Source organism: Anopheles funestus, chromosome 3RL (genome assembly GCF_943734845.2).
Source record: "Anopheles funestus chromosome 3RL, idAnoFuneDA-416_04, whole genome shotgun sequence".
In the NCBI taxonomy this organism is placed as follows: Eukaryota; Metazoa; Arthropoda; class Insecta; order Diptera; family Culicidae; genus Anopheles; species Anopheles funestus.
Window position 1 is genome coordinate 7,308,552 of NC_064599.1, and position 23,775 is coordinate 7,332,326.

At 44.5% G+C, this 23,775-nt stretch overlaps 3 protein-coding genes across 7 annotated transcripts; 2 read left to right on the forward strand and 1 right to left on the reverse strand.

Annotated features, from left to right (window-relative positions):
• The first annotated feature begins 1,004 nt into the window (after window positions 1–1,004).
• LOC125769732 (uncharacterized) lies at window positions 1,005–23,504 on the forward strand. Of its 5 annotated transcripts, none has more exons than XM_049438528.1 (13): window positions 1,005–1,198; window positions 3,012–3,999; window positions 9,701–9,808; window positions 10,045–10,992; window positions 11,078–11,123; window positions 18,443–18,514; window positions 18,596–18,747; window positions 18,854–20,984; window positions 21,063–21,258; window positions 21,350–21,640; window positions 21,714–21,980; window positions 22,074–22,253; window positions 22,356–23,504. In XM_049438528.1, exons 2-13 carry the CDS (start codon window positions 3,403–3,405, stop codon window positions 22,468–22,470), a joined length of 5,103 nt encoding a protein of 1,700 aa, XP_049294485.1. In that variant the 5' UTR covers window positions 1,005–1,198; window positions 3,012–3,402; the 3' UTR covers window positions 22,471–23,504. The 5 variants fall into 5 exon arrangements, with proteins under 5 accessions (XP_049294485.1, XP_049294484.1, XP_049294487.1 ...); XM_049438527.1 differs by having other exon boundaries at window positions 1,005–1,194; XM_049438530.1 differs by having other exon boundaries at window positions 1,005–1,177.
• On the reverse strand, window positions 4,820–9,694 carry LOC125769746 (uncharacterized). Its single transcript, XM_049438567.1, has 2 exons — window positions 7,912–9,694; window positions 4,820–7,507 (listed from the first exon to the last, which is right to left on the reverse strand). The coding sequence occupies exons 1-2, from the start codon at window positions 8,178–8,180 to the stop codon at window positions 6,763–6,765; spliced, it is 1,014 nt and encodes a 337-aa protein (XP_049294524.1). The 5' UTR covers window positions 8,181–9,694; the 3' UTR covers window positions 4,820–6,762.
• On the forward strand, window positions 13,443–17,835 carry LOC125769739 (uncharacterized). The gene is made up of 2 exons (XM_049438546.1): window positions 13,443–17,590; window positions 17,652–17,835. Exons 1-2 carry the CDS (start codon window positions 15,757–15,759, stop codon window positions 17,702–17,704), a joined length of 1,887 nt encoding a protein of 628 aa, XP_049294503.1. The 5' UTR covers window positions 13,443–15,756; the 3' UTR covers window positions 17,705–17,835.
• Window positions 23,505–23,775: the final 271 nt, after the last annotated feature.

The following is a 23,775-nucleotide window of genomic DNA, read 5'->3' on the forward strand; positions in this document are numbered from 1 at the left end:
GCATATATTATATATATACACACACACATATATATATAAAATTAAGGAAGAGTATGAGGGATTAATGTGGGAGGGCAAAAAGGAATCTGATAGCCGAATAATGCTGTAAAACGTGCGCGGGAAATGGGGGTGGGCGAACAAGAAAAAAAAACTATGCACGAAACGAAACTGGTGATGTTTGCAAACGAATGGGGCTCTGGTAAAAAGTTTGTTTTTTTTAAAGCGTACCAGTAAAGGAAGGACGAAAAATGGCTACTGCGGGTCACCAACATGGTGGGGCAGGAGAACAGAGAAACACAGACACAAAAGTACTCTAGGCTTTTTAAATTAAATTATCATACAAACCAACAAATTACTACGATCTGATATTTTTTTTGTGTAAGTACTCGAATCGTGACGATAGCAAGCAGAAGAGGGAAGGAAAAAAACAGTCAGTGAACGGGTGAAAATGAAAAACAAATGGAAAATGGAATGTTGGAACAGTGTAATGAAGAAGCAGCGAGCCGCGTAATGTGGGAGAGGAGAAAAATAAACCAACTAAAATAATGGATAAACGATTCGATTCAGCATTGGTCGCATATTTGCTGGTGTAACATTCGAAAATATTTTTAAATAACGGAAAATTTCTACAATCCCATACATAAAACACAACATTGGCGAGGATCAGTTGCAGTTGGTGCAACTGTGTTGTCTACACAAGTCTCCACAAATACACTCACACATATCCAGACGAGATCAGTATTTTCGAATTCTTTTCTACCACGCGCGCACACACTCTCCGGTACGGTCGCAACTGACAGTGTGTGTGTGTTGCGCATTGTGCAGCTTGTGTCGTTTACCGTGCGTCTGTCTCGCTCGCACCTTCGCACCATAGTGCTGTTCCGCGCGTTCATATGTAAACCGATAGATCATAAACAAGTTTATATGCGGCAACCATCTCGCTCTTGCCGCTGGAAGTGCGAGCGAGCAAGCGGTGAAACTCTCGCGCAACGCAACTGGATTTCGTCAGGGGCAAACATTACTACTTTTTCGCTCGTTCGTGGTGCGTACCAGCAGGGGCGTTCAGCTGCGGGCAAACGCACCCAAGTGGCTCGCTGTATGTTGTGTGTACATTTGGTGTGGCCGCAGCCAGCCAGCAGTAGTGCATCCGTTGTCATCATCACCAATCGTCATCGTCGTACGTCGGGATATACCGTATGTGCGTGCCTGCCTGCCACGGGTTGTTTTCTCTTTTGGTGTCGTTTGATTGATGTGTTTTTTTTCTCTCGAATCGATCCCATCTAAATGGCAGATGATTAACGCACAGGCAATAGGCAGCCGAGAACTGATTAAGGCGGTGTCATCTTTCCCCCAAAAAAAGAACGGCGTTTGTGTGCATGTGTTTGTACGTGGCGTTTTGAGAGTTCGGGTACCCGTGGTGTGTGCTGTCCGTCCAGCGCTTGCGAAGGTGCGCTAGCTCCCCCATTCCGTTATACGCGGCTACGTTGTATGTGTGCCTCGGTGATGAGTGCGTGCGTGTGTTGCATGCATACGTGTGCGTGCATTGTTGGGTTGGGTTAATTTATGAATGAAAGTAAATATGATGTGTGTACCAGAAAGGAAAGACAGCCCATGATTGAACTGCAATTGCAACAACTTCCCCCACGGCAACCCGAATAGCTCTGTGTGTGGCATAAACACAAGTGTGTCTGTAGCGCTGTACGCTTCCGCGATCGTTTGACAAGATGAAACAGTGCGTGCTATCGGCATGATCAGATCCCCGAAAACGGGGGTTTTCCTTTCGCAAAAGTCCTTCAAAAAAATTGTGTGCTGTGCTTCCTCGTTCGCTGCACACACGATCCAGTAGTTCCTCCATTCCGTCCATTGACTCGCTCGATTGACCCTTTCATATGCCGGTGGAGGGGAGGGGGAAGAGAGGGAGGAACATTATGATGGTGGAATCACAACAGAAGAAAATAGCATTGTATGGTAGCAGGCCGTGTCGAGCAACACGGTAATTATTGCTCTCCGATGGACGGTGGGTTCCTAGGCTGTTTGCTGCCTGTCATCTTATCCCCAATGGCAGAAGGCCTTGAGATTTTAGAGTCCGTCTGTTGCTTTATTGTTTGTAGCAGAACAAACCGCACATACCGGACAGGGGACAGGGGGGTTTAGATCGTTTTAACAGCACGCGACTGTAAAGCAAGTATAGTGAATGTACGGGTTTTTTGTGTTGTTTTATTTGTTGATGGATGTCTCTATGTGCCAGTAAGGGTCCATCAGTCGCACCCCTAAACTGGCCGGTCTAACTATCGAATGGAGAAGCCCGAGGACAACCTGTACACAATGCTGGAAATAAGTATAACGTCGATTAAATTATTCTTTTCCAATACAGTCATTGATGGCAGCATGTGCCATGAAGCCTGAAACACAAAGTTCTAATCAGGGGTAATCATTAGCTTGTAAGATTCATTTTATCTTTTATAACAAATTTTTGTTTGCTCAAACTCTTATGTGGCGTAAACTTATTTCCATCAGTGTAGTGTTGTGTTGCTGCTTAGCAGACACATTTTTACTTGGTGCGTCCAAAACCCCTATTGTGTCGCAGTATTGAGGCGTGTGAAGCACGTCGCAAGTGCAAAAGCGCACCGCCACCATCTATTCTTAACCTTCCACCATCCGCCGTAACGCGTCCTAGATCGACGCGGTCTCTTTCCCATTTTTCCCTTTGCACTTGTCGTTTCGCATATCGCTGATCGCTGCAGTGTCAGAGAGATGTCACTGCGTGCGGTGCCGCTCTGCCTTCCCTGCCCCAATATGGCCGATTAGCCACCGTACGATCGTGCGTGTCTTGGCTGGCGTTTAACATTATTTTCGAATGACGTCACTTTCGTCAGCGGGTAACGTGCGCGAACCGCGTACACCACACCAGCGAGGGAATGAAATTAATAAATACATACGCGTACGAGCCGCGTTGGGCCGCATCGCGTGTGTATCACTTTATACACTCACACACACACACACCTCTACAGTCGAGTGCAGCAATAATCAGCAGATGGAATAAAAACGATAGAAATATGCGCACTGGAGCGCACAACAGTGAGTGAGTGTGATATGTGTTGTTGATGCCCCGTCCGCTGGTTGACGCGTATGGTTGTGTGTGTGCGCAGGCGAAAGAAGAAAAAAGAAAAAAAAACACGGGACGGCAGCGATCGCGGGAGCTGTCAACGGCGTTATTCATCATCAAAGTGTGCTCTGTGTCATGCAAACGGCGTGTATATCCGTGGCTGCGATCTCCATGGTTCGATCCCTACACGCCCTACCGTGTTTGTCCCTGTAACGGGTCGCAGTGTTAGAAGGGTGCATAAGCTGAGAATTTGGATGAAAATATGTGGCCGTGGATAAGTGATCGGAAAGTGTATTATGACGTCTTTGAGCAGCGATTCGCGCAGCCTCGCCAGTGGTAGCTCCAACGGTGGGGGGGATGTTGCTAACAACAATCACCTTCCAAAGGATGCGCCTGCAGCGGATATTATCGTGTGTAGGACTAAGATGCGGGAACGTCCCGCGGTAGGAAATGGGCATCTGGCCGGTCGGACGGTGCGTAACGCTAGGGACGATCAATACAAGCAACAGTGCGACGCAGTCGATACGCAGCAGTGTTGGCCTGCGACCGAAGGCATGTGTCGTTTAGAAGCGCACCGAACCGCCAGTCCCAGATCCCAGAAGGAGTCACCGATGCCGGGTGCTATGATGAGCAACGTTCAGTCGCTTGCTGCGGTGACTCCATCGACGATCGGCAGCTGCGATCATCCTGCACGATCTGTCGATTCATCCGTGTGTACAGCTGGTACCTCATCAACCACTTCACGGCATCACCAAACGTCGCCTGGCGACCGGAATGTTCCTCGTGACCTGACAGATTCTGCGCCACCATGTGCTGCGATGGCGGTCAGTTCGACGGTGGTAGAATTGGAAGATCCTTACGCCGAACTGGAAAGGATACTGGAAAAGGTGCAAGTAAGTTTTGACGGACAACAATATCTTAGTATGTTCTTGATTTGTAGACTAGAAAACTTCTTTTCTTAACAACATTAACTTCGTTCACATTAAATCTTTCCGCAACTCCATCCGTCCAGTTGGAGTTCGGCAGTTGGACGACTGAGCGAGGCAATCTGTTTGTAATTCAAACCATATGTTGTTGGAACGTTTCTAGGTCGTACGTGATTTTCCAATTCTTGGAACTCATATGTTGTCCAAATATTACACGTCATTCTGTGAAGTTGTCAAGTCTTTCAACACAAGCATTTTTTTAATTGGATCATTTTAAACCTTCGATACTTAAAGACAAACATTTACAGGCAACTTCTGGAGAGGTCAGAATGGAAATAGTAGATAGAACGACAGAAGAATGTACATTACAACCTAATATTCTTAATATAACAAACATTCCTTCAAGGAAATCCTCCGGAAATGTCTAACAGACGTTTCGCCAGGAAATTGCGTTTCTAATTTAGTACAAAGATCGCTCTAATGACGTAAGACGTTGCGGAATCCAGCAGACAGTTGTAAAATAATCTGTATGTATTTAATGTCTACGAAAGGAATAAATTACAAACCGTTTCAAGCTCAAGCAGCGTTCAATTCGTTCCATAAATATTTTGCATCACATCAAGCGCGATAAGCGTTGCGTTCTGTTGGGAAGACGCAGCAACGATCCGATTGAGGGATTCCATTCCCCTTTGCCGATGTGTATTTATTTTGATGAATTACACATGGGTGTATTTGTGTGATCGTAATGACTTAAGTTTACATTGTTCGAAAACTTATTGAACAATTTAACAATCATCATCATCCAAGAATAGCCTAAACCTTATCTTTGGTTTTTTGGTCACAGTATGATTAATTTGCGTGTCCGTTTAAAGAAGCTTACTGCTTTTAGCAATATGAATAATTTTCTGTAGAGCATTAATGTGTGAATTGTGAAGTTAAATATTTGATTTCCTCCTCCCAAAAGTAGAAAGTAAACCTTTGTTAACTACTGATTGCTAAAATATATGCGATTCTTCTTTTATCCCTGGCAATGTTTGCCGAGTTGCCAAGCTGTTTAGTTTGCCGCTGTTAAACCATTGGCTCTACTGATAATTGGTTTCATTTTTGGACAAAAATACATACATGGCAATGGGTGCATTTGCTTTTAATCAGTGCCATCTGCGGTTTAATGGGCCACTTTTGCAATCTTCCCTACGCGCAAGACGCTTTATCTTAAAGTGCGACACTTGTGTGGCGGCATGTGGGAACGCGTTCGTGTTAGCGAAGTTGCAAGCAATTACACTATTGTTGCTTTATTAACACATGTAAACCGCGGGAATGCAATAATCACCTTTTAATCGCTCGTCCGCAACGGTTCTGTTATCGATGAAGTGTTGTCACAATGTCGCAACAGTGTGTGGATAAATAGTAAGAAAGGCAGCCGGAACGTCAATGAATCATACATCGTAGTGTAAATCGTGCTGTAAAAACGGATCGATGGATTGTCCCCATTGTAAACTGGATAATGATGTTTAAAAATGTTCTTGAGTCATCAAGAGATGGAACTTCTTTGAACTTTAATAGTTCTGTAAGAATTTTAATGGGTCCGTACTAAGGTAGACATTTTCTTGTGTTTATTAAAATGTTTCTCCAATTGATCTTTTAATAATTTAATAATCTTTTTGTCATAGATAGAGAAGGTTTTTTAGCTTCATTTTGTTGAAGATGTACAGTGGAACACCGATTATCCGTGCTCATCGGGACTCAGTCCTTGCCGGATAAGCGAATATCACGGATAATAGTCACAACTCTTTTTATTGATAAATATTAGTGTTTAGTGTGTAATAGGTGGATTTTTTTTCTAAAGTATAATGTGTAATAGTTTTAGGTGCATTTAAAAAAAAATCTGCTCTATTTGGTCGAACTTGAGCCAATTGTATCATTTCTTTTTGAGCCTTTTATTTCTTGCCATTACCGGTTTGCAGTTAATATGTCAATTCGCCTTTGGAACTGTCATTTCCGAGCTGCACGGATAATGGGATAGCCGGATAAAAGGAACCCGGATAATCGGCTCTCCACTGTATTTACAGTGCATCAAACACTAATTCGGCACTAATTGGCGACATTTGCTCCAACGACCGACAATCGTTACCTTTTGTCGGTGTCAATATGTAGATGTTCGGATTTGAGGTTTGAGTCACTGTAAGTGTAATAAAAATTTAAACTCTATTCCCCCTGTAGGCCGTTAAAAAATATTAAACATAATGAATAATGCTATTAGTGTCATGTGCATTTATTTCAGAAAAGGAAGTTTTACTTTTCCGCTTAATATTAGCATAACGGTCCGTGATTTATGATGCATTACTTGTTTTATCTCAATTTCTTTGCTTTTCTTTCACTTTTGATGCGTTTGTTACGCAATTTATTCGTTTCTTTTTTTGTAACAAATTATTATTAAATTGTTTGTTTGTTTCTTTTTTTTGTATTTTTGTGTTGTTGTCTTTTGCATACTTTGCATTTGCTTATAGGAATGTCACCAGCTTTAGTTGAGCAAAGTATAACGCTCCTAATTGCGTATTTAAAAAAAACGTACTACGATGCGTTTGAATATCGTATTGAGAAATTCATGGAAAACACATACAAAACATACGATAGAAACATGAATGCATCTCCCTACTACGAATCCACTGGTTCTGTGTGGCCGGTGTCAGAGAAAAACGTGAATTCCGATGTGCTGATGTTTACTGGTTCTTAGCTTACGGGTTGATCCAGCGAAAGCAACAGATCCTGATTCCACAGTAATGCATCGAGATCGTTCGGCTGGCTGGAAAACTCCGGCATCATTTCACCCGACAAACCTTCCGGACCAAGCTCGCCCGGCTGCTCGTCGGTTAGCGTATTACCAGGCACGAGCATCAATTCCTCCGTCAGCGGTAGAAGCCTTTTGCCACGCGACGAAAAGAACGTATCCTTGTGCTCGTTGGCAAGATTTTCCAGCAAATTTCGGCGCAAACGACTCGCTAGGGGCTGTTGAAGTTGTTGGACGTTCGACAGGGTGTAGCTATTCTGTTTGCCATCAAACGGTGTAACGGCCCGAGCGGCCATGGGTCTTCCATTGCTGACCGAGGAGTCGTACGTCAGCCAGTACTGCTTTTTGCCTCGGTTCGGGAAGAAGTACTCATCGGGCGTCCCACCCAGCAGTACGTCGAACTTGCCCTTCTTGATCAGTTCGCCCGTCGGCGTCGGTGCCTTTTTGCCTCTGTTCGGGACGAAGTAGTCACCCTTCTCAAGCATCTGCTCGATGGTGATCTGTCGCTTTTCGGTCGGAATTTCGAAGCCACCAAACCGACGACCACGGGCAGGCATAAAGACAAGCGGCGAAGGAAGGTTACGGATGTTTGGTTCCATCCGTCGGAGTCTTATTTGCTTCGCCGTTGTACCGGTGCTGATGGATTCTTCGTTCGTTGAAGTTGGTCGAATGATTTGAATTGTGTCTCTATATGCGATGTACGAAAATGAAGAAAATAGCAATGAAATGTATTAATTGACATTTAGCTCATTCGTTTACAACTTCAAAGTTTTGAAACAAATTCGATCGAGAGATGGTGTAAATTATTAACAAATAATTGCATTTCGCTATTCACCATTGAACATTTTTTAGTCGGATTTATGTTAATATTAAGATGTTCCATTTAGTGAAGAGTTGTTGAGATTATTTCTCACAATCTGAGTGATTTTTTGGGACAAGATACTAATTGAAATTGAATTGCAAAATGATAAGACTCATTCCTGATAAAGTCTCATTCAAAATGCCACCAATATGGTTTCATACAAGCAACAGTACATTACAATCGCCTCCAATGATCGCCTTTAGACAGAGACACACAACCCTGTTCTTACCTCGTTTGTCGATGACGTTCATTTTCGATCGCTTTCGGATCGGGCGTTAGTGGTGTTGTCGTGCCTGCCATACCCAGCGTGTCCGGTGCATCGACCGGAGATGAAAATGTTCCCGGATGCACCGGATGATGATGCACCGCGACATACTTTCGTGCGCTTGCTCCGGCATCACTGTGGGAGGCAGATTCACGCGCCACAACCGATAGGGACAGTACGCCGCAACAAACTGCCATTACGCCCACCGAGATTCGTGGCCGTTTCTGTGCCATATTCCGGCGACACTTTACTTTGCCAAAAATGGTTTCCCGGATTTGTCGCTTGCCAGATGCGGAGATGTTTGCTCCGTTTGTTTTGTTGAAGCTGAGCCGAAATTTACGCTCCGGATATCGTTTACACGGCGGCACTTTTCACGACTTAATTTGTCTTAATTTGGATATTTCCAATATTTACACCACCCAGCACGATGCGTTCCTTCTCTGTGTAAGGACCCGAAAACTTGAAGTATAAAGCGAAAATCTAGCTTTGGAGCCGATTTTCCGCGTAACTGCCGACTAGGTGCATCTTTGCCACCGTACTGACGATCTTGTTGGAAAGTGGTGCGACTTAAATAGTTTTTCCATCCCTCTACAACGATGCCCAGAAAGATGGCGAACAAAAGCATAAGAAAAACACTGATTCCATTAAGAAAATATCACCTTAGACCGAACACAAACAAGATGTTAAGGAATAAGGACATTTCGGGACGTGGACGTGTGTCGTTTGTTGTTTTTTTTTTGTTTTTGGTTTTGAGCATCCTAAGAGGAGGTCCTACCCAAAAGTCAGGGACTATGATGCCCACCCAAGTACGCTCAAGAAGGAGGGCGAAGCGCCCATAGGGTGTAATCTGTTTTGTCATATTAAATTGTCTTGGGTACATGTCGTACAGCGTTAGACCGAGCTGCGATTATTTGCTTATTTGCCAATGTCCTTATCGTGTTGCCTTGGGGTTTTTTTTTCTTCGTAGCAGTCATTCAAAGTCACGCAGAATGGGAATTGAATTGTACATCGCATTGTTACGACTGCGAACTACGGTTAAGATTAAACATGTTTTGATTTGTTCGCTTGTGATTAGAGCGTACCTAATTCTGGCGTTCCATCGCTAATCGAAATCGTTTCGGAATTTGTGAGCTGATGTTTTTTTTTTTGTTTTTTCCCTCACGAACCATTATTCATAGTTTTCTTCATTACCAAGTTGTTTGATAGAGTTCCAGCTAAGAAATTAAAATGAAATGAATTGAAAAAAAATAAATCTTTGAGGATTCACGAATCTTTGGACATCCATTAGTCTATGGAGATCCACTAATTTTCGTTTCAAATTCATGAACTCCAGTTTTACTCCAGTCATGTGAAGATCTCCGACCTCAAGCAAAAGCTCTAGTAGTTATTCAGGTATTATCAATTTTCAAGATTTCATTGTCGCTTTGCAGCTTCTTTCTCTTGCCTCATTCATTAAAGATTTATTGTAGAATAAAGATTCGTCACGAATTAGAACGAAAAAGATTTAGTTTCAGTAAAACCCTCTCAAACTGATCCCTAAACTAAAAGCAACATATTTCGCTTCCTCCAATTAAACTATCAACATTCTGACATTATCTCATTATGCAAACATAATTTAATTTTACAGCTACTAAACATTCCCCCCCCCCCCCAAAACACCAGTGTTAGCCGTAGCCACTGAATGAGCTCCCTTGTTCGCTTTCGTTTTATTTACGTTTCTATCCTCTGTTTTTCTTTCGTGCTTTTTTTTTAGGCGGAAATATCGGAAATGTTTGAACAAACCATGCAGAAGGAAAATGTAAGCACCGTTGTGGCCGGCAACGGGACAGGAAGCGACAAAAAACGGAAAAACGACTTGAAGGTAAGCGAATGATTGGCCATTTCCGGTGTTGCCGGTGCGGCATAGCTTTGTTGCAAGACGTTGTCTTTTCTCGCTGTTTTTCGCTTTATTTTACCGCTTCTTAAGAGGGAGCATAGAAAACCCTCATCCTCCACTGAAGTAGCTTAAAACAATCGTTTCCCGTTTCTACGATAGAAGAAGGTTTGATCGTAAATTGATACAAACACTGTGTTTTTTTTTCTATTCTTTTATTGTAGACTAATCATGACGAAGGGACTGAATATCGAAGCTTGGTAAAGGCCGGTCCACATCTACAAAAACATCACCAACAGCAGCAGAACGCTAGTCATCACGTGAAGTATGCAACCATACCGCACGCAACTGTTACCCAGCAGAGTAGTGCCGATGTCGGTGCACTTGCAGCCCATTTCGGACGCAACAATCAATCGGTACCGATCGACGGTAACGCGAAACGCACCCGAAATGCGTACGATCAGCGGTATCGATCGCATGATCGAATGGAAATGGTAAGCTCGACAACGGCTGCCACGACATCGGCGACACTGCCCAAGCCCAGTACACGCTCGCAGTCGACCGGTGAAACCATGTCCTCGAGCGGATATAGCAGCTACGGACGGTACACGGAACGGTCGGACAGTTTGTCCGACGACATGAGCCTGCTCGATGTCGCTGCACCTTCGTGCGACGATAGTCAGGAAGGTGCCGGTGATGATACGACTTCGGACGAGCGTGAACCAATCGTCGGCGGTGGTGTTCGCAAGCGTCATCAACAAAAAAAATCTTCGGTGCTATCGGGTGCGACTGCAGCGACGATACCAACGGGTAATGGTGGACACTATTACAGTAACATCGATCAGCAGCTGCTGTCGAACGATCGGGGTTTAAAAACGAGCACCAACAGTTTACCATCCGTTGCGGCCACTGGTGGACACCGGAATATGGCACTGCATCTCAAGTTCAAATCGCACCAGAGTGCGATCGATGCGAAGCGGAAACAATTCTTCCTGACACTCGATCAGGAACCGTTTCAACCGCTCAAATCTAACATGGCTGATTTACCATCGCCGAGCAGCACTTCGCTGCACAGCGGCCACAACCATTTGATTGCGGAAGAGCTCGGTTCCAAATCGAGCTCCGCACCGGTGTTGCTCAAGGATGAAGAGAACGTTCTAACGGTGGCAAGAGTAAGTGAAGTTTTGTACTATATTTTGTGTGTGTGGCTTTGATCATGTTATTAAATTCGACGTTTTTGTTTGCTGTCTTTTTCAGGCAAATTTGCGCTATTCGAGGTCACAAAGTGATCGTCATTTGGCGGGTAAGTGCAGCAGCGATAAGAGTTTTTATTTTTGCTTTCCAGAGAGTTGTTTGTGTAGAACAAAAACTTTAATATTTAGCATTGGTGAAAGCCTGAAAATCAAACTACTAATTTACATAAAGAAAGGTTCTTTATGGAAACCTTTTTCGAGAAGGTAACCGAAAAGGATTAAAAAGTTGTTTTTTCAGAACACTCAACACTCTTTATTGCAACTTTGATTTCAATCCTCGCCCATTTTGCTAGCGACTGTTGAACAATCAGTGCTGATAACCTTCCGTTTGCGATAATAATACTTGAAATAGCAAAGGGTTCCCGTCTGACGACGACCAATTCGACATGGAGCACCTATTCGGGCGCACTACAGTGATGCGCGTTGCTTTCTCATTGTTGTCTCGTGGGTCTACTATCCCACCGGAACGGGTGCGATTTAATTGTTTTACCACAAACGTGGACGAGCATAATTAAAATTCGAACAAGTGCTCATAAATGCCAAACCCGGAACCACGTTGACAGGGATGTGTGCTGTAAATGAACACCCAAAAGAACGCATATTCAACAACAGTGCTACGCTTTATGTTTAAGTAAGGCTTGTTTTTCGTTTTAGCAATATTGCTTCCAACCGAAAGCCATACACGTGCTGTGCGCTTCAGCTGGAAATATTCTACTACCGACCAGTGCAAACCGTCACCGCCCAATCGATGCTGCACAGTTTCAAGTTTTCCGGAAATTAATTGTGGCTCAGAATGACTGGTAGCAGCATCGTCATGCAGCTCAGTTCGATTTGATAGCTCCGTATGTTACTGTATTGCTACCGGCCAACAGGATAGCATTTCCTGTTTGAAACATAATTAGAATCTGCTCCACTCTGCTGCTACTGATGTGAAGCAATCGATCGAGTTTTTGTTTTGTTTTTGGTTTAGGATTTAAAAATTATTATTTCCTCAATCTCAGCCTTAGCTTCAGTTTCAATTTCATTCATGCTAGTTCGTTTCAACGCGCACAACTGTGTCACGGCATGTTTTCTTATTGGTACCAGCATCTTTCGCTGGTAATGTACGCTTAAACTTTTCCCATTGGGTACCAGCAAAACAGACCGCCTAGTGTAACACATTTTAATGAGCTTTTTGTTATCGTTTTTTGTTTTGTTTTGTCTGAAAGGAGGTTAAAGGTTGGATGACATTAAAAATTGTGCGTAGCCCGACAGATTGCGTTTACGTTTGTGTTGGCCTGAATTTTGTGTGGCTTGTGTGTTTTTATGTACAACCATCATGGGGACGCACATAATAACGGGACGCAGTGTTGTGCCGAGTGTACATAACGCACAATCAGAACAAAAAACGCAGGACCCCACACATTGCCTTCGTTCCTTCCTCATGTGCAGCTTGGTTCACAAAGACAAGCGGTGAGCAGCAAGCTTGGCAACAACGTTTGAGAGTCCGCGAGAAGCGACCAACAGCATCCTGTATCCTGTGCTTGTGAGAATTTTGAGCACGGTGGAAAAACGTTCTCTTGAATTTTCCAACCATCCCGACTCCGTACCCGTAACAACACTCCTTACGAGAAGATGCCAAAAGGCAATAGATGCCGTACACACACAATTTTCCTTGCATCCGTACACTGATATTGGTGGTTCGTTGGAGTTGTTTTAAGCTACTGGCAGAGGTGCGATATCCTTGCTCGTCGCTCATTGTTAGTTGGTCAGTCCTGGCTGGTGGCTGGTGTTTTTTAGTGGCCAGAATTTAATTGTTATTTCTTGCTTCGCTTGCCATTAGCTTGTGCTGCTTGCTTCTGTGGCTAGTTATTTTGCTTTTGTGCGTTAGTGTTTTTGCGTTACGATTTCGAAACGACTCAATCACGCGAGTGTCTGTTCCATGCCCGGGGATTTTGTGGAACTACAATTCTTAGCGTTTGTGGTTTTATTTTTATCGCTTGTTTCTGTTGGTGGAAAAGTTTTCCACTTTTGTTTGGTTGCCAGCATAGCTTTGCCCTTTGTTGGCGTGTTAACAACTTGCCAGTGTGCCGTGTCTAAGTGTGAAAATTGTCCAAATGTTGGTGCATCTTTTGTTTTCGCGAAAATCATTTAAATATATTTTGACACTTGCAATCGTTTGTCGTTGATTTTTCGCAAGTAAAAGTGCGTTTCTTTCGCGGTTGTGTCTCTGTGCTTTTTCTACAAGTAGCTCACAATATTCTGCAAGCACAACAAATCGCACTGTGAACGGATCATAAAGATCCGCTCTGTTCCTGAATAAAAAAAAAAAAAACAAAACTCCACTTCAACTCCAAACCGAAAAGGAGAAGCATCTGCCAAAGGAGGACCAAACAATGCACCGCAGGATGTCCAGCATTCGGGAGTACAAGTTTTTTCGCAGCTTTTCCGCCAAGATCGAGAACTGGCACATACGCAAAGCGGAATCGCTGTGGAAAAAGATGCGGGAAAGGAAAATTGCAGGTAAAATGGTAGTCCCCAGGCGGACATCCCGAGCACTGTTGCAACGGGGTTTAAAAGAATAGGAGACTTTGTCGGTTTGGTGGTGCGTGGGAGTCTCATACCATGGTCGTTGCTGGGATGCGCGGCATAGACACACTGCAAGGATTACGCGGTGTGGTGGCTCTGTGTTAGGATAATGGAATACGAAACCTGGCTAGAACAAGCAAGCAACAGCGACCAAAAAAAGGCACAGAAAAGCAACAAAAAATCATTTGTTGCTCTTCATTGAGAGAGCACCGGATGCCGAACGATGCATGTTGCCGTCGTTGGTGTGACTGTGACTGCGAGTGGGTGAGAAGCGAACATTGTGAAGCTTCCATCCGTTTCCATCCACACCGCGACGGATGCGAACATAAGCGCCGGAGATAAAGCAGCAAGTGGAATTGAATATCAGTTTAATTAGAGTGAGGGAGAACGAGACATGCAACACATGCAAAGAGAGAAAAAGATAAGAAATCACAGTCCACACACAAACATTCCCATACATATGTATTTCCCTGGAGCATGGTCGTATGCACAGAAGGGTGAGCTTTAGCATAGATAGGAGGACTTGTGTTTTCCACCTCCTGTGCCAGTGTCTATTTTTAAATCGTCCTTCGTCCTTGTATATTGATAAATTGATTGATGAATAGGTATGCAAAATTACAAAAAACGGGGAAAAAAGGTAAAAAAAATACACTGAGTGGCTCACACATTCCGTGCTTATAACGGCTGACGCTGATGGTGGCAAAATGGGGCCATTTGGATGAACGTTGTAGCTTTCGTCTCGTGGATGCTGTTCGGTTGGATGTTCTGCTGTGGCCTAAGCCTTAGTTCCCTGAGCTATTGGAAGAGATGAAAGGAGCGCAGGAACAGGAGTGTGGGTTCGGGTTTAAATATTGACGATCTGTATTCACCAGACACGAGGAAAACCTTACAGCGTACTGGCGGGTGTAAGGGAGTAAAAAGGGATTGAATTCTGTAGTGCACGTCCACAACAAAGCATAAAGAAAAAACAGAAAAATAATATTTTAAAACCTTTCAACAGTGACACGGTACTGGGGGGGAAAGCTCAGTAGCTATGTTTAAAGGGAGTTTTTACATTCGATAAATGGACGTCAGTACGGACAACTACATTCTCAAGCGTAGGTCTCGTGATCGAATAGGGGGTCTCGGTTATCTAGCTGTGGTTTGTCCGATACCAGCTAGATTTGCTAGATAAGTTCATTGAATTTAGACAAAGTTCATCAATCGCCCTTGTGGAAGTGCGTCAATGTCGTTATGCGACGAGTTTGCCACTGAACGAACAATCAAATTGAAATGATTTCATTTCGCTGATTGAAATTGAGGGAGTCAGATAAAACCCAATCAATTTCGACGAGAGTGGAGTGATTGTGGATGCATTTTATATTTTAAAAATATTAAAGCTTCCTACAGTCGTTTTCTACGCACGGGAGAACGATTCAAATGGGATTTGATACTGGTTCTGTCGTGGCTATTTGGCCATAATTCTGAATATCTAGAGATGAATGTTTATATGATTATTGAAGAGTCTCGTGTTTCTATTTGGTTAATATTTCTTTACTTTACAAAGCACATAAAGAAAGCCGTGAAAGTTTCTATAAACGGAAAATTATCTTCTATCATTATATGCTTTACAGTCGTGTATATTTAACCAAAATCAACCGAACCTTTTCTATCAACCTATCAATCCATATCGATGGTTAGTACTTGCTGTAAGATATTGTTGCTCACCTGCGGATACTTGTTGGATATTGACGACTTTGGCGCGTTGTTATCAATTTTGTTGGGAAGAAGACAACAGAAAGAAAACAACACAGTCACGTTGTTAGATTTTCGGTGTGTTTTTATTTAAAAAAAAACAGTTTCGGTTCACTCGTCTGTCGTTCGTGACTGTTTAATTCAATCCCAAGTTTTAAAGAACCCGTGGTTAGCTGATGTCACCTGGTTGTTTCTCACAACCCGTTGCAGTTGGTTGTTGTTCGTTCAGTGTCTCACCAACGTACCTGACGAGTAGTAGCGCCATATCGTAAAGGTCTCGTGACCTACCACAAATTCTGTCGAGCTGCATTTGTGAGACTGTACAGTGTGTGAGGACTCGTCTAAAGTGTGCTCTTAGAAGTTGCATCCTACAGTAGTACAATGTCGGAAGAATATAACGGGTCGAAAAAGTATCCAATTGCATCGAAAACACGTAAAACGAAGCTTGCATTCCTCTCCGGTGTGCGAAGTCATTATGAGAAGAAGGAAAAGGATGCTTCAATCGCCAAGGAACCACGCGTTAACCTCTCGGTTCCGGGTACACCGGTTTGTTCGCGGTATCTGCGAAAACTTTCGGGCCAATTGATAGATCCAAGTGATGAGAATGATAATAAAAATGGTCCGGTAGTGAACGAGCTCATCATTAGCAGCCTCGTGTTGGATAAGTTCCTGAAGGATATGGATAAACTGTCGGTAGATAAGGAAAATGTAATACAACCTCCTGTGCAGCAGCAGCAGCAGCAGCAGCAGACGCAACAGAAGCCGAAACCCGGTAACGTCCATGAAACGACCGAAGAATTCTTTATCAAGTCGGAGGAACGGAAAGCCTATCATCGCACATTTTCGGAAGCAGTGGGAATCGTTGGAAACGCACCAGTAATCGAGAAAAACCCGGTGGTAAAGAAGTATTTCGAAGAGTCAGCTAGTCAGCAAACTTATCGACGAGACTTTTCCGACGCGTATGGTGAACTGGTTGAACCAGATCCAATCGTTCCGGTCGATACGAAATCAAAATTGAAGAAGAAGAATACGAAGAAATCCAGCTCAAAACTGACGAAGCCTAGTGACACGCAACCAACGAAACTCATCAGCGACTCGTCGGACGATGAACGGTCGGAAGAGGATAGCAGTGAGTTCCTGCAGGAATTGGAACGGTTGAAGGAGTCCAAGAGAAGCCTCGAGGAAAAGATACTCGCATACCAGACAAAGACGGTGACGGACGTGGCTCAGGAGGCGGTAGGTGCTTCGAAAGGCAAAAGCACGCAACAGTTCTTTGAAGAATCGGAACAGGCAAAAACGTATCGGCGGACATTCTCGCAGGCAGTGCAAACATTACCCGCTGGCGCCGGCGATGTACGCGATCCGGCAGTACTGCAGTACTTCAACGAATCTGCCACACGTCAAACGTACAAAAGAGAATTTTCCGAAGTGTACAACGAGTATGAACCAGCTCCGGTAACGTCGCCTAACTTCAAGCCAACGGTGCCAGGAACTCCGATTAGCTCCAGGCAGCTGCAGAAATTAAAAAAGAACGCCGACACGAATCCCATCGTCACCGACCAACAGCAAGCCCCAGCCGCTTCAGAAAAATCCACATCCTTCACGGAGGAGTTGGAAGCGTTCAACAGAGAGCTAGAAAATCTGCAACAAACCAAACCATCGGTAACTGTTCCGCCCACGGAGCCAACCCTTCCGGTAGCTACGGATTTCTGCGTAGACAGCTACCTCAACACGTCGAGCCAGAAGCAAACGTACAGCCGGTCCTTCTCCGAGGCAGCGCAATCGTTTACCCAATCGGAAGTGAAAAGTCCGGCCGTTCGTTCGTTTTTTGAAGACTCTTCCCGCAAGGGCACTCTCCGTCGAGATTTCTCCGAGGCGTACCAAGAGGTAGAGGTACTAGCGTCTTCCGCACAAACAGCTGATGTAACAGCGAAAAAGCAGACAACCGATGTATCATATGACCGGGATCAAGATAACAGATCCATTACACGCCCCGCTGATGTTGATGATAACCCATCCAACATTTCCCTAGCGAGCACTGGACCCATTTCCATTCCAGGCACGCCAATCAGCTCGAAGAAATTGGCTGCCTTTCGGCGTAGCACCAGTGTGGAAGCCGCGGGCAAGACAAATGAAGTGACGACCACCGTACCAGTAGCAACCCAAGGAGGCCTTCCGGTGATGACAAGGGTTCCACTGACGCCGCAGCTTGATGGTAGGAAAAAATTTAGCACAGAAAAATATTTTGCCACGAAATTCTTCAAACGGGCGCGTAGTTTCAGTGCCAAACCAGCCGACCACGATGATGACGACAATCCCGGAAGCCTGATCCACCGACCGACACCTGCTGTAGCGACTGATAATGGGAAGGACGAAAATGTTACCGAGAAGGAAGCGAAACAGTTAAAGAGCGCAGCTGAATCCGTAGAGCTGGACAGAGAGTTCTGGAAGAAGTTTGGCTCCGGGCAGGATTAGCGGATGAACACAAATGCCGTTGGAGATAAGCAGCTTAACTGAAGCTGAACAATGGGGAGTTTAGTCTAGTGCACAAGTATTACAATAAACGAGTGAACACAATCGTTGTTGGATTAATTAAGGGACTTTTTGTTTTTTTCTTGTTTGAAGCTTTTGGGAAGTTGTGTGCCTGAAATGAATATCTTATTTTTCGATTTTGGACAAAATTATCAAAACGATAGTTAAACGACAAGTTGTTTGGATTCCAAAAGTATAAACTAAACTGTTTTGTCTATTGTTTCTGTATTTGTAGTTTAGCATCTTTCGAAGACAGAATAGAAGTTGAAATGTATCATTTAATCAAAATAACTTAACGTTTAATGAACTTAATAGTCCGTCTATTAGTATCACCACAATATATAAAATAAAACGTTATTATTTTGTTATATTGTTAAAATAAAGCAATTTGACATTAATAATATAATATGGAAATATGGAGCATGAAAACAACTAATAAAACCGCATTACACGAATTTTGATATCTACAATGTCTAGTGCGTCTAACCGATTAAATTTTACCTCGTATTTTGTTCTTTGTTCGCTATCTTTACAGAAATCGAAGCGGTTGAAGCATGTCGATGGTTACGTGCCGCCGGATTTCCACAGTACGCCCAAATGTACGAAGGTACGCATACATTTCAACCTTTCTGTCATTGCCATGTAGGATGTTCGTTTTTTACCAAACATTTGCTTACTCATTCTGCAGATCACCAGTTTCCCATCGTTGTGGAGGACGTAGCGAAAGATCATCCATTCCTGGAGCCTGATCCACTGCAATCACTATTTCGTCGACTCCACACACTCAATCGTTGCGCAAATATGCATCTCGACGCTCACCAGCATACACCAAAACCTTCAGTAAGATCCGATCGTACAAAATCGCCCAGAATCGCCCAAAGGCGTGAGATTAATTGATCTCTCTCTCTCTCTCTCTAACGCGCACGGTGATTCTTTTCATTTGCAGCACCGCGATGACTCGGACGATGATAGCTGTGCGCTGAGTGAGGCCTGGACATTCCAACACAATAGCCGACGCTGGTCCCGGGTGGATGATGCGATCGGTTTGGTCAGTGTGATAAACAACAAGCAGCAACAGCGCAACTCGCAGAAGGATGGTGGCTCCAACGTCAAAGGGACCGGTAGCGATCCGGCTGGACACGGATCGCATCAGCAGCGGCGACACAACAACGCCACGCTGCTACGTGCGGAAGATCACGAAAAGCTGTGGCTCGAAACGGGTGGTAAAATTACGATCGGTGTACCGTCCGATACGGATTCGCAGGATGACTGCGGCACGGATGGACGGAGCGGTGTACATCTAAGGCGTACCGGAAGCGAACGATTAAAGGACGGTGCTAAAGCAATTCTACGCCGTGTAGAATCGATCAAATCAAGACGCAGGAAAAAACAGAACCGCGACGGTCTGATCATACTAGCGCCACCGGGGGCACACTCGAGTGCGCACCTGTCTCCACACCATCGTCCGGCCGGTGACGGTATCGATGGGTACGGTGGGTCCGGATTTGATATAATGTCCTACTCCAATCCTACCTCACCAAGACCGTCGGCCGAATTGCTCGCATTTGATGATGCGCTCGATGCGGCTGGCAATCGAAAGAAAGATCTATTCGCAAACGATCTGCTTGGACGGAGGAATCTACTCCTGTCACCCAACGTAACCACACCGGCCACGGCCTGGTCACCGTTGCACGGTGGAGATGGGAAGCGTTTTGCCGACCGTTCGTCTCCTGGTGGTACACTGCCCTTTCGACAACAGGTACAGCTTCAGCAGGAGTCCCGATCGGGGGATGATTCTTCGTCGATATGTAGCGAAGATAGTGGAGGCGGTCCGGGGGCTGACTTTAACGCTACCAATCGGTCAGAAAAATCGACCACACGCAAATATCCGCGTGCGAAGAAAGCGTTACGCAGCAAAGTAATAACAAGCACTGTGGCAGATGATCAGTCCGGCGGTGGTGCACTTTCCGATTCCGAATGTCACACCAAACAGCGTCGTTCGAAAATTAAGGTGGAGCTCGATTGCGATCTGTCGGGTGTAAACGATGGTGTTTCTACCACAACCGCGGATGTTAAGGGTGGTAACGTTGGCAGAACCGGTGGAAATACATTGACCGCACCGGATGTTAATGCTTCCCCATCGAAACTTCACCGCGGTGGTTCGCTAAACCTTGGCAAAGCTTCCAAACGATACCGAGACGCGTTCAGCAATCGTTCTGTGCGGCATAGCGCAAAAGCGACCGACGAGAGTGGTGACGGTGTAGGCCGCTCCACAAGCAAAAGATCGACCGTAGCTCGCTGGCATAGCTTCCAGCAGCCTAAGGTGTCGCCGATCGATTTGCAGCAGTCCGATCAACTAGCCATCGGGTCGAAAGATGATCGCAAACAGCCAATGTTACAGCGTGGTACCACTATAGCGCAACTGGTCAGTAGCACCACCCATAGCAATGCAATGACAATCACCTCTACCACCTCCGTTACCACTACCACCATCACGTCCATATCGGGGAAATCCCACAAATCGGTAAATCTTACCGTGGACGGTAGCCAAAGTTCGAGCGGAGCGTTCACGGATACGTCCGGCACGGGATTGCGCATGTCGGAGATGTCGTGCGGCCAGTTGCTGGTGGTGCGCAAACTTGGACTGGCCAACCTGACCGGCTACATGGAGCGCCACTGTCCGACGCACCGGTCGGGGTGGAATTGGGATCTGCCAAAGTTTATCAAGCGCATCAAAACGCCCGACTACAAGGATCGCAAGGTGTTCGGGATGCCGCTGGTGTTGAATCTGCAAAAGTACGGCAGCACGGTACCGTATACGATTCGGTTAGCGTTCGGATGGCTCGAAAGGAATGCGCTCGATCAGGTCGGTTTGTTCCGGAAGCCGGGCGTAAAGTCACGCATCGCCAAGCTGAAATCGGTCATCGAGGCGAGCAATGATGTCGGTTGGCGAAGCGAAATGTTCGACGAGTATCACGCGTACGATGTGGCGGATCTGGTGAAACAATACTTTCGCGAGCTGCCCGATCCACTGCTGACGGCTAAACTGTCCGAAACGTTTATCGCTATATTCCAGTGTAAGTATCAATAGTAGCAATCCGGGTTTTTGCGCAACGTAAGGCAGTGACGTTAACGTTTTTTCCCTTACCTTACAGATCTTCCGGACGAGGTGCGTGCAGAAGCAGTGCAATCGGCCATTCTGCTGCTGCCGGATGAACATCGCGAGGTGCTCCATTTGCTGTTAACATTCCTCGAAAAGGTAGTGCAAAACTCGAGCCTAAATCAAATGACCGCCAACAATCTGGCCGTCTGTTTTGCACCTTCGCTCTTCTATCTGCTGTCTGGGAATAGGTATGTGCAGAATATTGATAATGAAACATTTATCACAGTATATATGACTTCTCTTATACGTGTACGATGTGTTTTTCTCTCACAAACGCAGATATACGGCTGCATCACCAAGAAGAAAGAAAACGGGCACCGGATCCGGTCAGCCCGATGAGAAGGAACTGTCCGAAGCGAAAGCATCACACGAATGTTTGGCGTACATGATTGATCGGTTCCAAAGCCTGTGGATGATCAGCAATGATCAGATGCGTCGTTGCAACTTCAACTACATGGACGAATCGAAACCGGTGCCACTATCATCCCTGGGTACGGAAATGCACGTCCAGAACTGGCGCGGCTATCTGTCCGAGTCGATCAACGAGTGTCTGCGTGAGGGGCGCGAACGGTAACGCTACACCGGTCTGTGTATGGATGCGCTGGATGTGTATTAAAACATTCTGTCTCTTCAATTTCTATAGACCACGTGGTTGGGTGTCACTAAGCTCCACCGATCCATCGGTGACCGCATTCTTCAAAAAGGTGGGCGATGGCCATCCGCTACGTCTGTGGAAGTGTGTCACGGAGGTGGAAGCACCACCGATGGAAGTGATACAGCATATCGTGAACGAACGGCCATTGTGGGATGCGTACCTATTAAAATGGCGCACAATCGAACAGCTCGATCAGGACACCGATGTGTTCCAGTACGCATGTGGCCAACCGATCACCGAGTATTGTGTCGTCCGGTACGTATGTTCGGTCGTATTTTAGCCGTAATACGCAATTGTCCAGATGCATATGGTGACGCTTGTTTCTTTTTCTTTCCTTTTGCTACACAGACAATGGAAGAATGATCTGCCCCGTGGTGCCTGTGTGATAGTGGAAGTGTCGATTTCGCACGAGAATGCCACCTCGCTGCTGGGCGGTGTGAATGGCGTTGTGCTCGCTTCGCGCTATCTAATCGAACCGTGTGGCAGTGGAAAGTGCAAACTAATGCATCTATCGCGCGTCGATATGAAGTAAGACCCATCGTCGTCTGTTTCTCTCACACGCATGTACGTTCGTTTCGTTACTAATCCATTTTTCTTTTCTTTTTTCTTATCCATCACACGCTAACGCAGAGGCCGCACACCCGACTGGTACAACAAAAACTACGGACACATTTGTCAGCAATATCTTTCTAAGATCAAAAAATTCTTTGAACACTGCACCGAGGGACCTGAAACTAAAGTATAATAGCATCATCACATTGGTTGGTAGTTCGAATGGTCGAACCCGACAGATATTAAACCCTTTTCGAAACGGGAATACCGGATAATATTTTGTACGAACGAACTTTACCTACAAGAAAGTAATGCAAAAAACCCAGGAGAAAGTAATCTCAAAACGGTAAAGTTTAAAGGAAGGGGATTTTTTTGCAACAAATTTCCGGTACTTTATGGTGGAGGACAACAAGTACAGAATCTGTTGCCAATCTATCGCACTAAGCGGCTACCATATATTACACAATAATGGTAAAACAAAATGCGATTATAGTTTATCTACAAAAAGAACCAGTTTTTTTCCTGAAACATTCCAGAATTTCATTACCAAGTGCCTAATGATAAAAAATGCAAACAAACAAAAAACACAAACAAAAGTAAGATTAAGCGTCATCTAGTGAAGCAGAGAAGCCAATAACTAGTAACGTTGCCACAGAGCATTAAGCAAGTAAACAAATCATCTTTAAGCTAACAAAAAACCCCCAATTGTTATGGATGCGCACATGTTTCGGGTAGGGACATAATGCCAATAGTCTGTATCTCTGTCTATCTCACATCTCTGTCCCCCTTACACACCGTAACAAATCTTCATATATAAAAGATGCAGCATATATACATATAGTAATTACACATTAAAAGAAACAATGGAAGTTGGATCAAAGATATATGTAAACATATATACACATATCGCTATATATGAAACCAACATAGACACACCCACACATACACAAACTAAAACTAGTCCAAACACAAAACTTAACCAATATGTAGCCAAGCCTGTTTTTGTTTTATAAAAGATATACTGTTTTGTAATGATAATTGTCTTTTTGTACATTTCAACAATCCACTACACACTACTACAAACAGCTAAAATGATACAAGATGTATAAAATTGTGTTGAGATCCAGTAAGGTTTGTTTTTTTTGTTTTCGTCTCTAAGTACTAGTAAGGTTATGAATTTGTAAATAGTTATATTTTATAGATTGTTAAGCTGTTTTTTTTTGCTTTCGTATATAGTAAATGTATGTGGTATGTGAATGTGAAACAATACATATAAAACATAAAAATACAAAAGTCACAATACAGGACAGTACAGGAGCAACACATTAGGAGCAGGAACAGGAAAAGACAACAAACAAGAACTGCAGAGATTGCACACACGAGAGAAGAATCGTACACGCAAGACTATATTAGGTATTGATCACTCCAAAAAATTCCACAACAGGGACCAACCAGCCACGGAATTAAAGTAACACAAAGCATTCGTTTCGGATTCGGT